This window comes from Ochlerotatus camptorhynchus, unplaced genomic scaffold, assembly GCF_037179485.1.
Source record: "Ochlerotatus camptorhynchus isolate MF236.1 unplaced genomic scaffold, CSIRO-AGI_Acam_v1.1 ptg000066l, whole genome shotgun sequence".
NCBI lineage: Eukaryota > Metazoa > Arthropoda > Insecta > Diptera > Culicidae > Ochlerotatus > Ochlerotatus camptorhynchus.
Window position 1 is genome coordinate 2,225,001 of NW_027040556.1, and position 16,048 is coordinate 2,241,048.

Here is a 16,048-nt window from a genome sequence, read left to right on the forward strand (position 1 = left end):
AATGCGTTTGGACGGAATTGAAAATCGTAGAACGAATTTAGAATCAAGAAGCAGTATTAGATTTTGAACAATATCTCAACAATTTGTGACTCTTTATCAAATCCAACGATACGTATGGAAAGGTGAATACATTTAGAAGTCATCTTTGACTGGAATATTCCATTTTTTGTTTGAACTCGTTCAGAAAAGAGAGGTAAAGCGCGGGTTGTGCTATTAAATATTTTTTTCAGATTTTTTAGAGAGGAATATTAAAAAAAAAACATGGCTGGATAACATAATTTTAAGTTCTTTTATCCTGATGAATGTGGGCGTCTTAGTGGAATACCTGTATAATAAAAGAGAGAAGGATTAGTATTTTCCATTTAATTCCACTACTTTATTTGCTTATCCTTGACAGATACGCGTATTTCGTCTACAATGTGCAGACTTCTTCAGTGTCTTGTACTAAGTATTTGTCGAGTATTAGTACAAGACACTGAAGAAGTCTGCACATTGTAGACGAAATACGCGTATCTGTCAAGGATAAGCAAATAAAGTAGTGGAATTAAATGGAAAATACTAATCCTTCTCTCTCTCATTATTAAGTTCTTTTAATTTTAAAATTAAAATCCTCTTGAATCGACTAACAGGCAAAAGTAAACAAACCACCACTGGATGTCAAACAGATGAATGCGTGTTCCTGGCGTTCATTCGTGTCGTCAGTGTGTAGCATCCTATTATCACCGTAGAGGTAACTCTAAGACTAGAAGGTCCCGAAATAACGTGCTCAACTTTTTGGCTCAGCTCTGGTACTCTCTTCGGTCCCAAGCTAATCGATTCACCCCTCGAAACATAGGAAAAACCAATAACCCCTCATTTTATCTGTCAAACTTTCATAGCGAATCAAAACAAACATTGCGTAGTACTAGAATTTCGACTAGAATAGGGTACGTTAATCGTTTGCTTGGGACCAATAGGCTACTAAAGTGGTGAGCCAATTTAAAATAGTTAGTTTCGTATTGATTGTTGTTATCACCGCGTACAAGAGATGAACGTGTTCATCCAAATGACAGCTCGTATATATAATAAATAAGGAAGCCACCGTGTTGATCTCGATCATCTCCGATGAAGTAGAACCAACCGGTGGAAACCAACGGTTTTAAATTGGCTCACACTGGACTAGCTTATCAGTCCCAAGTAAATAGGTTAACGTATCCCATTCTAGTCTAAATTGTAGTACTACAGTATGTTTGTTTTGATTCGCTATTAATGAGGGGTTCATGGATTTTCCTATGTTTCGAGGTGCATCGATTAGCTTGGGACCGAAAAGGGTACCAGAGCTGAGCCAAAAAGTTGTGCATGTTTCTTCGAGATCTTCTGGTCTTAGAGTTACCTTACAGTTCTACATATGATTGTATTAGAATTTCGGACAAATTTTCCATTCTCAATTGATTGTATTGATAATTTATTTTGATTTAATCAGCAAATTGTACGTACATATAACAATTATAAAAGCAATTGACATCGTCTTCAACCAGAGGTTACACTGAACACATAAAACTAGGCCACGGACAACACACCACACCCAGCAGAGACCAGTAGGGAAATTTCCTGTTACGAAAAGTTCCACGGGCTGGTGCGGGAATTAAACCCTCACTTCATGGCACAACCACGAAGCCCACGAAATTATTTGGTTTTGAACCGTGAACTGTAGAACTGTGAGCTGTGCCATTCGCCTTCCTCTTACGGAGCATGAAGTACATCAACTCCGATACAAAGCAAACAAAGCTAACCAACAATCCGATTCCCAGTTCGATCCACACCGGTAGCAGCTGCTTCACGGTAAAACAATCACTCGTATATCTGTTCTGAACAAGCTTTCGACGTTCGGAACGATCCGGATCTAGGCCATGAATCAGAAGCATCAAAAAAAGCAACGTCCTTCTCATATGATCACGAATTCCATTTTCGGTTAATCGCACAAAATACTGCCGAACAGAGCGACTGAAAGGACTGTATTTATGGAACAAAAGGACGTTCAATTGAAACCAAACTTTTTCCGATAGCAGGTATAGGTCAAGTTGTAAATTATGCACTGCAGCTAGCTTTCCGTCGACATCCTTGCAAGGCGACATGAACGATAGAAATGGTCTGCTATACTTGGCATTGAAAGGGACGTGGTGCAGTAGGCGTTGCGATAGCTCCGGAAATATTTCCGATAAATATTCGGCGTCGTTTGGGTATACTACAAGTAAGGTCTCACTGTTTAAATATTCCCTTACAGATTTCAAATCTTTCACGTACTGCTTGGTCGAAAGAAGTGAAATCACCAATGTCTCGTAGCTGCTGTACAATATCAGCAGTGTTACCATAAGCGTCGTGAGAAGGGACTTCTCCAACGAGGAAAGCTTTTCCCAGGACAAAGATTCCAAACCAAACAAGTAATACGCATCGATGCGGCACCTACCGGGAAAAACACACGCCATAATTTTCAACGTCACCGCCACCATAGCCAAGCACAACCAACTCCAAATATCAAAGGGCTTTGTCAGGTATTCGAACGGGTTGATTTCCAAGCCGTTGCTGATCACAACACACAGTCCGCCAAGTTCGACATGAAGCGAATGGTACCGAAATTTCTCAAAGCTATGCAAATGGAACGGTTCCAGAGTGAAATCGATCTGATCGGTTTGCATCAATTTGCCAACATGTTCATTAATTTTGGGTACGATTACAATTCGGTATGTTGCATTCTGATGTCTACAAAACAGATCCACCTCCGATTCTGGAAAACCAATAAATTTTTCATTTTCTGACGTAGTCCAAATGTTACTGTTGGGATCGTGTCCTATGCGGTACTGATGACCGTGCATGTTTGTGAATTGATTACTGATAATTTGCTCCAACGGATCGGTCTCACTGTGCGTAACAACCTTTCGTTCGTACAGTAGGTAGGTGCGAATTGTGTCTAGATCTCCTGTGACGGGGCTCAGTCCGATGAAGATCACATCCGCAATTCCAATCTTTCCAAACCTGTGTCCAATGAGTTCAACTGCCACGTCACTGCCGACATCGTACAGCACTACAAATTGGGCATCCTGGTTCCAGTATTCGGTTTGACTGTGCATCCATACGTCACGGAACTCCAACAGTTGCAGTAACGCTTTCACCACGATTAGATGTACGGTTGGCTTCCGAAGTGAAGCATAAGCTGGACTCATGTCCGGCTCGGTTACAATGATCGTGCTGGCGGCATAGCCAAGGTTGTACAGTAAGTTCTCTACGTGGATGGTAGAAGGCGCCGGTTCGAAGATGACGATGCCAATAACTGCAGTTGGTTTCGATTGAACGACTTTGCATAAGAATGTTGACAGAACATTGTTTGGATTGTTTCCTGAACAGTGTTGAAGGAACAAGATGGCAGGAAAGCAAGCGAAACACGTCTTCATCTGAGCGGTGCACGAAATTTGTGTTGGATATTTTTATGACCATGCAACGTTTTCCAGCTCGGCATCTAGTTTTATCATCCCGATGATAATGCATCGCTTTTAAAAGCGCAATTTCGCTGCACACGTGCTGTGTGGGTGGAAAGGACACGCGAATGATGAAAATCTGAAGTTACTCTTGATAGCAGTTGGAACACGCGCTTAGCAATAATCATCGTTGCTGGTAGCCCAGATTACTTACTGGAGTTATTTGTGGTAGCTGTAAATGGAGATGGAGCGATACAAAAGTATGCTAAATCATGTTTGTTATTTGTTACAGATTGGAATGATTCACACGTGCGTTTCAAAATTGAACTTTAAAAAGCGATACATTAGGCTCGGGATGAGATAAGCATATACATATGTAGATCCTTTAGTTGGGTTTGGCGAGTGTCTATAGTCCAGACTAATTTCTAAATATTTCTTTGAATGATTAACAGTAGAACTTGAAATTAAGTTGCTTTCATTCCAGTAGTATACGAAAACCAAATAAAAACCTACTAGCTTTGGTCCTCGCTCAACGAGAAACTAAACATGTTCCATGAAATTCAATACCCATGTCAAACATTTCAAAATTATTTCACGGTGAGGTATGGGACAGAAATCACTTGAGAATAGCTTGGAATTACTTAGAAAAGCACTGAATCACTTCATGAAAATTAGGAATCACTTCGGAAAGTACTGAATCATTTCGGAGAGCACTGAATAACTTATGAAAAGTTCGAAATCACTTCATAAAGTGTTGAATCGCTTCAGAAAAGTTTGGACTCACAGCGGAAGTGCTGAATCACTTCAGAAATGTTTTCAATCACTTCTGAAACTACTGAATCACTTAGGAATGTATAATATCAATTTAGAAAGGTTCGGAATCACTTCTGAATGTTCTGAATCACTTCAGAAATGTTAAGAGTCACTTCACAAAGTACCGTATAACTTCAGAAAAGACCGGAAACACTTAATAAATATTCTAAATCACTTCGGAAAGTACTGAAGCATTGAGAAAAGTTCACTTGGAAAATAATTGAATCACTTAGGAATGCACTGAATCCTCAGGAATGTTTGGAATCACTTTGGAAAAGTTCATGATCACTTTGGAAAGTACTGAATTATTCCAGAAAGCACTGAATCACTTCTTTAAGTATTGAATCACTTTAAGCTCTAAATCTCTTCGGATAATATTGAATCACTTCAGAAAATTTCGGATTCATATTAGAATATACTGAATTATCCCAGAAAGTCTGTAGTCATTTCCGCAAGATCGGAATCACTTCGAAAATAATTGAATTAGTTAGGAATGCACTGAATCACTTCAGAAACGTTCGGAATCACTTTGGAAATACGGAATCGCTTCAGAATGTTCATAATCGATTCGGAAAGCACTCATTTCAGCTTATTTGTCGTCAATCAGTGTAGACCGTTTTACAATAGTGCTGTTCAGAAAGTAGTGAAAAACTGCAGAAAGGTTACAGTCAAGATTCCTATAGTGCGGATTCGTTCTTGCCGGATTCCTATAGTACTGATGCCACTGGATTCCTGTAGTACGGTCGATCCGGCATTAACGAATACACGTGGGATTAGAGCTAATTGGGACCAAACACTGATTGTACGGCAATTTGAAGAGATAACTTCCTGATGTCTTTTGAGAAGTTGTTAAGCAGAAAGTTGGCCATCTTTTGGGATGATTTAATTTCCGGTAGGACATAAGTCTGATCCTGTGGAAGATCCGGAATATCCGTAAAAGTGGCCAATTCATGAAACTGATCCTAGAGCTCCGCAGATTTTTCGAAACCACTCATAAACGTCTTATCAGAAAGAATTCGGAATTGTGACCGGAATATGGGCCCTGGGGACCACAGGATGTTTCACCGGAAGATCCGAAACATCCGTAAAAGTGGTCAATTCATGAAACTGATCCTAGTGCTCCGCGGATTTTTCGAAACCACTCATAAACGTTTTATCAGAAAGAATTCGGAATTGTGACCGGAATATGGGCCCTGGGGACTACGGGATGTTTCACCGGAAGATCCGAAACATCCGTAAAAGTGGTCAATTCATGAAACTGATCCTAGAGCTCCGCGGATTTTTCGAAACCACTCATAAACGTCTTATCAGAATGAATTCGGAATTGTGACCGGAATATGGGCCCTGGGGACCACAGGATGTTTCACCGGAAGATCCGAAACATCCGTAAAAGTTGTCAATTCATGAAACTGATCTTAGAGCTCCGCGGATTTTTCGAAACCAATCATAAACGTCTTAACAGAATGAATTCGGAGTTGTGACTGAAATATTGGCCCTGGGGACCACAGGCTGGTTCATCGGAAGATCCGAAACATCCTGAAAAGTGGTCAATTCATGAAACTGATCCTAGAGCTACGCGGTTTTTTTGAAACCACTCATAGACATCTTATCAGAAAGAATTCGGAGTTGTGACTGGAATATGGGCCCTGGGGACTACCGGATGGTTCATCGCTGATCCTGATCCTGTAGCTCTGCAGATTTTTTGAAACCACTGCTAAACGTCTTATCACAATAAATTCGGAGTTGTGTTCGGAAAATTTAATCTGGAGACCATGGGATGGTTCACCGGAAGATCCGAAACATCCTGAAAAGTGGTTAATTCATGAGACTGATCCTAGAGCTTCGTGAATTTTCCGAAAACACTCATATACGTCTTATCAGAATGAATTCAGAGTTGTGACATGAATATTGACCCTGCGGACCACAGGATGGTTCAATAGAAGATCCGGAACATCCGTGTAAAAGTGGTCAATTCATGAAACTGATCCAAGAGCTCCATGTTTTTTTTCGAAACCTTTCATAGACGTTACAATTAATTCGGAGTTTTGACTAGAATTTGGACTCTGCGGACTACAGGATGGTCCACCAAAAGATCTGGAACACCCGCAAAAGTTGTCAATTCATGAGACTGATCCTAGAGCTCCATGAGTTTGCGAAACCACTCATAAACGTTTTATCAAAATGAATTTGGAGTTGTGACTGGAATATGAATGCTTAGACGGAAAATGGACCTTTGGGACCACGAGATGGTTCACCAGGAAGATCCTGAACATCCATAAAAAAATCAGTTCTTGAAACTGAGCGGACCTCTAACCGCTTTTTTCGAAAGCACTCATTGGCGTCTTATCAGAATTATTTTGAAGTTATGACCAGAAAATTGACCCTGGGAACAATGCTCAATGGTTCCAAAGCCGTATTTATGAAGTCAAAAATATTAGCGTCAAAACCATCACTTTTAGGTATATGGTGTCTTGGGGAAAGTTTCTTCGTATTGTTTAGCCGATTGGAAATTAAGGTGGTCCTTAAAATTGGTGAATTGAAAATTCAACCTCTTTTAATTACTTGAGATAGACTAATGCAGTGTTTTGAAAAGTTGTAGAACAATAAATTTGAACCAACTTTGCTCACTGCATCAAATTTGTATCTCTTATGGTTCATGACTTATGGTTATTTTAAACGAGTAGGTTAGAGTGGGCCCGCAGAAAATCTTTTTTTTATATTTTTATTGGTGATCAACGTTTAAACAACATTTAAAGCAAGCCGATTTTGAATTCGGAGTTATGATCGGAAAATAGACCCTAGAGATCATAAACGCTCCTCTGGAAAATAATAAACAACTCATCAGAATGAACTCAGAGTTGTTACTGGAAAATGGACCACAGGGTCCATTGGATGGTCCTCCAGAATATTCGGAACATCCGTTAAAGTGGATAGGTCAGGAAAACTGATCTAAGCACTCTGTGGTTTTTTAGAACTGCTCATCCCTGTCGCTTCAGAGTGTAGACGACATCCATGGCCGGGACGGTTTTGCGCTTGGCGTGTTCAGTGTAGGTGACGGCATCACGGATTTTTTTCACCTTCAGCACACCTCGGGTTTCTTCGTAGATCAGACCGAAAATACGCTTGACACCACCACGTCGAGCCAGAAGACGGATAGCAGGCTTGGTAATATCCTGCACAGATAAAAATTCTGAATTTTAATTGTGATGTAAACATTCATCCACGTAAACTTGTATTTCATTTCACGCAACCGAGCAACTTGTAAACAATGTTGTTTACAAAGATGAGCTTTTGTATACAATATTTGCTACATTGCATGAAATGTGCCAGAACTTTACATGATATATAATGTAGACTTGTATGATATGTGACGCTCCATTTATGTGCATCATATTGAACAGAAATTTACACTACTTTTTCGAACTGTGTGGATGTTATTACGCAGAACCTTCCGATGGCGCTTGGCGCCTTCTTTTCCAAGACCTTTGCCTCCCTTACCACGACCAACCATTATTGTCGCTTGATGTTTGTCGTTGAACGGGTGAATCGAAACTAAGCCAAAAGCGTAGTTAGCAACCTGCTATATAGACAACCAGCTCAGCCGGTACCATATTCTCTCGCTTTCCATTGGCTACATACAGTCATGATGATGCAGCTTTGTCGATATTAGGAAATTCTGCGTGATAACATCCAGGGCCTGCCATCCGTCGTCTGGCTCGACGTGGTGGTGTCAAGCGTACCTATCTCCGATCTGATCTACGAGGAAACCCGAGGTGTGCTGAAGGTGTTCCTGGAAATTATGATCCGTGATGCCGTCACTTGTACTGAACACGCCAAGCGGAAAATCGTCACGGCCATGGATGTCGTCTACGCTCTGAAGCGACAGGAACGCACTCTGTATGGTTTCGGAGGTTAAAAACTTATCACCAACATTGGTGGCCCTAAAAAGTTAGAAGTCATTTCAGAAAAGAGTTAGAATAGAATTTATATAGAGTATCCCCTGCTTCCAAGTTTGGTTACAGGATTACAACTCTGGAGAGCAGCGGCGCCGGTGGTGTAGTGGTAAGCGTAATTACCTCTCACTCAGGTAGGCGTAATTACCTAGGTTCAATCCCAGTCGGCGCCACCGGGATGTTCTGAGATCGGAGGCGAATGTCACTTCGACTTGTTTCATCTAGGAACTATCTTTTGATGACTGTGTTGGGGAAGCAGCATATGCATGTACGTAATTGGTGGATTTGTTAGTTATTTCGAGGCTTTTGGATAATGCTTGAAATTTACCACTTTTTAAATAGTTTCAGTTTGGAAATCAACAGTCGAAAGCATTGGTATCGATGCGTAGAAAATTGGTCCAGGGGCAGCTAAGTTATTAACGTTCAAAATCTTTCATTATTTCATTTTTCGGTTTTCATAAAGTGTACCCCCATCTTCCCGAAAGACGTAGTCCAAGTCAAAAAATGATAACGCCGTGCTGAGACTGGTGAAATTTTTCATTGGAAAACGGAATATTCGGGTCGAGCTTGAAATGTTCCGCACTCTCAAACAAGCTGAGTCAGAACCGATTAATCTATTTTTATTGAAGTTGCGTACACAAACCACAGGCTGTGAATTTCAAGACCGTGAAGAAGTTGAGATCTTGCAGCAGGTGGCAGTGGGGGCGTCTGACTAACGTGTTCGAGATAATGAAATAGAAGGAACATTCAACCTTGGTGAGCTAACAAACTATGCCATGAGCAGGGCAATGCTCGTTAAGCAGAAGGAGAAGGCCAAATTATCAACGAATAAGCCTCCCGTTATTGCAGCTGTGAAGGAAGAGTTGAGTGGAAGAGCAGCGTTTCGTAGACCACCGCCAGGTCAAGTCAGAGGTCGAGCTTTCCAATCCGGTACAAGGCGGGTGAACAATGAATGTGATCGATGCGGATCGCATCGCCACAGGGGTGATGCTCCAAACTGCCCAGCATACAAGGCACATTGCAACAGATGCGGAAAGATCGGCCACTTTGGTCGGAAGTGTCAAGGGGGCATGAACAAGCGTTATGGTTCTCGGAATACTTGCAAGCGTCCGAAAGAAGAAGCTAATGCCGTTGACCCGTTGGAGGAGTGGAACGAGGAGCTGCCACGTCGCCTAATTCCGGAGGATATCCAACAGGTAAACTAGTTGCTTATGTTTTACGATGAGGGTTTGTAGGATCCTGGTGAAGAAGATAAACATAGTTGTGAACTCAATAAAGAAATATTAACTCCGATCCTTGTTTTATTAGGTTTAATTACACTCCAACAGCAATGGAATCATAACGTGCATGTTAGACAATTTCGCCGTCGAGCTCCTAATTGACTCTGGGGCGGCAATCAATACAATTACCGAAGAGGTTTGGAAGAAGTTAAAGAAGAACAAAGTCATTGTTTTCAAACGGAATGCTCTGTGTGAGAAACCTCTTCGCGTTGTGATCAAACCCAGGCCTGCTGGGGTGAGAGGTAATCACGCTTACCACTACACATGTGGACGCATGGTTGTTGAAATATTTCAAACAATAGATCAATGTGTTCGTTATTTCAGCAACGTGGTTTCATCGAAGTTGTATTGTTGGGACATGCTGATCAGTGAGACGTTGGTTTAGTTTTCACTCAAGTATTCAAGCGGTCAGGCGAACCAAAATGAAGAACTTTATCGTTGAGGTTGTAAAACCGACACGTGGAAAAGGTATGTTGGCTATAGTGGGCTACATATCTCACTGCAACCGCAAAGAGGTAATTGTAATAATTAATCGCAGTGAAAATATCACTCAGCTGTACAATTTTTGTTCCTTTTTTTTTAGATCGAAAGCAACATCTATTATTGGGAGTGTCGTGTCCGCTGCCATACTGCCGATGATAGAGCAAAATGTCCGGCAAGAGCCAGATCAACGATAGTAAACGGGCAGTATAAAATACTCGGCATCTCAGAACACAGCCATCAACCAAACCCTACAAGCAATTAAGTTGCCCAATTCTGGCATAATCTAAAAAGACGAGCGCAATCGGATACCGGATGAGTGTCTAAAGCTATTTTAGCTATTCAGCTAAAATAGTTCTGCTATTTTCACCTACTTTCTGGTCGGTTAATGCCAATGCTTTGGACAAGGTTTCGCGAACCAGTAACCAGGCTGAAAGCTGGCATAACAGCTGAACAAAGATAGTCGGCGGCAAACATGTCTGCGTAGTAAGGATCTTGGGAGAAGTAAAAAAAGAAATGAAATACTTCAGAGGGCTGATTGCTGCAATCAGTGATGCCACATATACAGATTTATCTGTAATCATACAGATTTTTGTCAATATTTTGATACAGATATCTGTGTATAAAGATTACAGATTTTTGAAAAATATATATATATTTTTCAGATTTTTCAAATAATTTTCCCCTTTTATGCTATTTTTTATATTTTTAATTTCGAATAATAATCTTTTCTTTCTTTTGAACAGCTTGAATTCAATCAGAGCATCAAACCCAAATCGTCTTTTTCACTAAAAAAAATACTATCGTTTTAGCTTCGAATGGACTTGGAATCTTTTGAATGGACTTCTGATGTTCAGATGCTCTGATTTCTCGTTGGAAGAAATAGTAGTTTCCCTTTTTATTTGTCGAAGAGTCAACTGGGTATATTGATATTTGATTAAAAAAATTCAGAAATGAAGGGCTATTAACTCTGTACAATGTGCTGAAACACAGTATGGCACATTGTTCGGCACACAAGGGCACGCTTTGACAAGTTGGACATAAACAATATAATATAAAACGGCATCACTGTTGAGTATTGACATTTTGCCGATCGTTTCTAAGGTTTACTACTCGGGTCAATACTTTGTTTACTCACAAACGAAACTAGTGAGAGAATGTCATACATGGATTCAATCAAGAAGTTGTGAACGATAAACAGATACCCACCGGTGTTGGGGATCATTCGAAACATTCTGCAAGTATTGTCTGAATCGTGAATCTTTTCAAACCTAGCAAAACTAAGTCCGTCTCTTTCGAATCGCAGCAAAAAACACACGGATTGTGTTTTCATCTAGAAAAGCTTCTATCAGAGCCCCACTATAGTCGAGTTCATCTATGTACACCATGGCCGGTCCAGAGCGTCTTGTTTATACGACAGCCAAGACGGATGAAATCATTGTAAAAAATGCCCAAGGGCCACACCAACAATTTTATCAATATCAAGAAAATGCTTCCCAACTATACAACGGGGATGGCAGAACATCTACACTACCCAAGTAACATTGCAAGTTTTATCGCGGTTTTAAAGCATTCTACAAGTCTAAATCATGGTCTACAGAACCAGCATAAAACCCAAATTGTTACTTGGGTATGCTGTTATTCGTATGAAAAGAAGAGTGCCATCCATGCATCCTGCGTAGATCGGATTTAATTGTGGATCGATGAGAATCGAGCATCTATAGTTTGATGAATCTTCATATTCACTATTGGAAAAGTTCACCAAAACGCACTAGGACTCACGAACTTTTTCCTTGATAAACTTCGTGAAATATCGTGAAAATTTTCCAACGCTGCTCACATTCTAGCTCACATGCTGTTCCACTTGAGGCTTTATTCCAGAACATGCTTATTATTTTTGAACATAACATTTGATACTGTCGTGTGTATCCAATCTTGAAGCGTACAACGAAGGATCAGAGCAGAATCTTCTGCGAGAGTTGAGGTACATCAATAATTTTGTTATGCATAATGAACAATAAAGAAGAAAACAAGCTTATCATAGGGGGCGGCCAGATTTGGCCCCCGGTCTTGCCGAGTATCTTCGGGACGGAAATTTTCACATTTTCTCCTGCGTTTTTTCTCGGATTTTATTGTCAGTCATTACTCTTAATTGGTGTGGACTGGATTGGGCAGAATCTTCTCGAGTTCTATACAGATCTAAGGTGCCTGATAAAGCGCTTCCGCTGAAGTCTGTGGTGGCTGAGAATCCTATTTTCAAAGCATGACAGTTCTTCAGTAGAAGGCATCATAATCAGCGATACGATAGGCTTGGGTTATATCTTTGGGGGCACGCACTTCTGAGTAGATCAGAGGATTTAAAACTGGTTCGAAGATGTTGCTCTTAGCGTGGGATTGAACTATGCTAAAACACCGTAAAGATTTTATGGTTTGCAGTTCCTCTTCCACCTCCCGACCCGATAACACTCTAATGAGAATGAAGGTGTCATGATCCATCAGAGAAATTGAGCATGTAAACAAAATTACAAAAATCATAACTTTCAGGGTTGCCAAACACCTTGATAAGCATACTTTAATTGGCCCTGATAGGTACGTTCGGCAGAGCGCTTGGCACAGCTTTTGACACAACTAATAACTCGTCACGAATTATGGTTTGCAGAGTTGAACACCCCTTGGAATATTGCATACAATTCGACTAAACTTTCAGTAAAAGTTTTGTGTTAAAACTTATTGAAAAATTACGGAGTTTAAAAAAAGTACAAATGTCCAGATAAAGGTTTTCGTAATTACAGACATACAAAAAATTAAATTCTAGAAAATTGTGATAGTTACTTCATTAAGAAAATTTTCAGCCGGAAACAGATTCGCCTCTCACAACTGGAACTTAATTTTTTGTATTTTCAATCTGTAGAAAAGATACACATCACTTAAAAAATATTGAAGGATTTCGAGATTTTTCAAATATTAAAATTCTGTAGAAAGCAAATATTAGTAATTTTTCGAGATTCTTAACTTTGAACACAGTCCTTCTGAACTACGAATTAACTTAATGGAGATTTCCGTAAAGCTCAACTAAGGCCATAATAAAGAAATTTTACAGATTTGTTTACAGATTTTTGTCAGTCAGATTAAAAAGATTTTTTGCGATAAAAATACAGATTGAAAATCGAAAAAATGTGCCATCTCTGGCTGCATGACAGTTCTTCAGGGGAAGGCATCATAATCAGCGATACGATAGGCTTTGGTTATATCTTTGGGGACACGCACTTCTGAGTAGATCAGAGGATTTAAAACTGGTTCGAAGATGTTGCTCCTAGCGTCAGGTGCATCGGTTTGAAAACGAAAACGCGAAGACACTGCTAGAGAAACAAGGATTTCAGATATAGTTCAAAACTATGCTGAATTTTCATTGCCAGATTACTTAACCGCTATCGCTACTTATCTTGGATCTAAGTAAATATGTAGCTACGTCACTTATGATATGATATATAATGGATTCCAAGCTGTGCTTATTAAATAAACTATGTTTGTATAACTTGTATCATCTTTTATTCCACGCTTAGCCTAATTTAAGCATTGTTTACCATTCTCGAAACAGGTTTCTAGAGCTGCACAGTAGCATGGTATTTTATGCCTAACGTCCATTATACCTAACGTCCATTATGTATAACGTATTTATGCCTAATGGGATACACTCGCCCACCAATGGTCTTGGACATGCCCTTCCAACATCTCGTGGTTCAATGAAGAAGCTTACCTTTCGGCGGTTTCCATGCATTTCGAGTATGACCTACTCGAGCGAAGTCAGATCGTAATCTCGAAGCATTCTCTCCCGAAGTCGTACTTCTCCTACCGCGTTCCGTTTAATCACCCCTCCGGTTTCGCACAGTTAGTGCAGCAAATCTTCCCCTTCCTTATTTACCAAACCCATACCACCAAACTGATGGTTTGCTGCGCAAAGAAGAGCTTTGAACCGGTAGAACAGTTTCGTGCAGAATGAAGGGGAAGGGTGCTAGCCAGAGGCATCTGTCGTCGGGTAGCGCGAGAAGGGTGTGAGGGATATTCTTTTCTTTTGGCTCAGGTTTGGAAGAAGGAAATTTTTCCGGAGGGTGAACTTTGCTGAATAGGGACGTACGTCTTAATGGATGGGATGCTATCTTTATAGGGTGGATGGATGTTGTAGTACCACAGAGCGTAGGAGGTGGTACAGTGGAACGAAAATGCGTCCGAACTGGTCGAGGTCCGATGAACGAATGAAACTGGCGAGCTGGCGAGCTGGAGCATGTAATGATTCCGATCTTGGTGCTGGATGTGGGGGTGATTGCCAGAGCGTATTCCACATAGGATCTGGATGCCGGCAATCGTATATAGTTTAGGGTTGGTCGGTGCTAAAATATTCAATTGAACACGAAAAGCAAATTTATCTTACTGGCAATGTAAGGTTGGATTTATTACATCATCGGCATATGCTTCATACAACAATGGTAGTTCTTGAAATAAGCTGGTGCAGCTTACACAGGTGCGTGTAAGCAAAGTTTTTCCATAGTGCATATTGAGGTATGAAAACTTCTCTAGAAGATTTTCTAGACGCAATGCATTTGAGGAGACATACTTTGTTCGAAAAATACGCTAACGTAAAAATTACAAACTTCCCGGTGACCACGTTACAGAATCTGTTCATTTTCCGAAACATAGCAAATTCTGCATACTTTTCGGGCAAATCTGTATTTGAATCTTACATTCACCAGATCGGTGAAGGATTTCGAATGGATTTACTATACTGCCGCTCATGGCAAGTCCGTCCGTTGTGAACGATGTAACGTTTTTTCTACTACGTGGAGGTAAATTGTTTTTTGCCGATGACTTGAAGATTTATCTAGTCGTTCGAGGCTATGCCGACTGTTTAGAACTACAAAACCTTCTTGAAATCTTTAATGATTGGTGTGAACGTAATGTTATGGTCCTGTGCGTCTCAAAGTGCCGCGTAATTAGTTTCCGTCGAACTAGGACTGCCATTTTGTTTGATTATAACGTTGCTGGAACTGTAGTTCAACTTGTCGATCACGTTAAAGACCTCGGTGTCACGTTGGATGAAAATATACATACACTCGCCACTTCTCAACCACGATCGACAAAGCTAATCGACAGCTTGGATTCATGTTCAAGATATCTAAGGAATTTCGTGATCCTCTGTGTTTTAAAGCCCTTTACTGTTCATTGGTACGCTCACTACTGGAATGCGCGTGTGTTGTCTGGAATCCCTACCAAGCTGTATGGAGTGGATGATTCGAAGCTATTCAACGCAAATTCGTCAGATACGCACTGCGCTATCTTCCATGGAGTGACCCGCTGAATTTACCACCGTGTGCTGACCGCTGTCGATTACTCTTGCTAAGCGACGAAACATATCGCAGGTCGTCTTCGTTGCTAAAGTTTTACTCGCAGAATATGATGTTCCTGAGTTACTGGCCAAAATTAATCTGTATGCTCCTGCCCGAACACTCCGTCCGAGAACCTTGCTACATGAAGTAGTACATGCAACCAACTATGCAGCAAACAGTTCCTTTGTCGCCATGATTCATCAATTCAACGAAGCTTCTGACCTATTTGACTTTGACATCAATGCCTCCAGGTTTCGTTATCGTTTGCTGTTGGCCAATTTTTAATTTTTAATGAGTGACTACATTTCGATTTAAGGTTCTACAAAGGGTAAGTAATTTTGTGTTCTTCTTCTTTTTTAAATATCATAAAATCATCATCATTAGTTTACACATACATTCATATATTATGAATACGAAAATTTAAAACATGTATTTCGTGGGCAAAACACGAAAATTTCCTGGGGAAAACACATTCACTGTATTAACTTACTTGTGTTCTTCGAAGTATAGCACAATTAAACGCAATCGAATACACGAAACTCAAAACAACTGCTTCACAAAACTCTTGGTGAACAAAATTCATCACAAAGAAAACCATTTCTACTTTACTGCTTTGCTAGCAATCGTGAAAGTATCAATGAAACAGCGGTGCCAGATGTATTGCCTCTAGCAATGAATTTAAGTTTATT

General features: G+C 40.4%; 1 protein-coding gene across 1 annotated transcript in view; it reads right to left on the minus strand.

Moving 5' to 3' along the window:
- LOC135697066 (uncharacterized) overlaps window positions 1-16,048 on the minus strand; it is an 87,473-nt gene that overhangs the window by 17,680 nt on the left and 53,745 nt on the right. Inside the window, exon 3 of the mRNA XM_065216648.1 lies at window positions 2,797-3,307. Coding sequence (XP_065072720.1) covers window positions 2,797-3,307 — 511 coding nt within the window. The remainder of the gene's footprint in view (window positions 1-2,796; window positions 3,308-16,048) is intronic.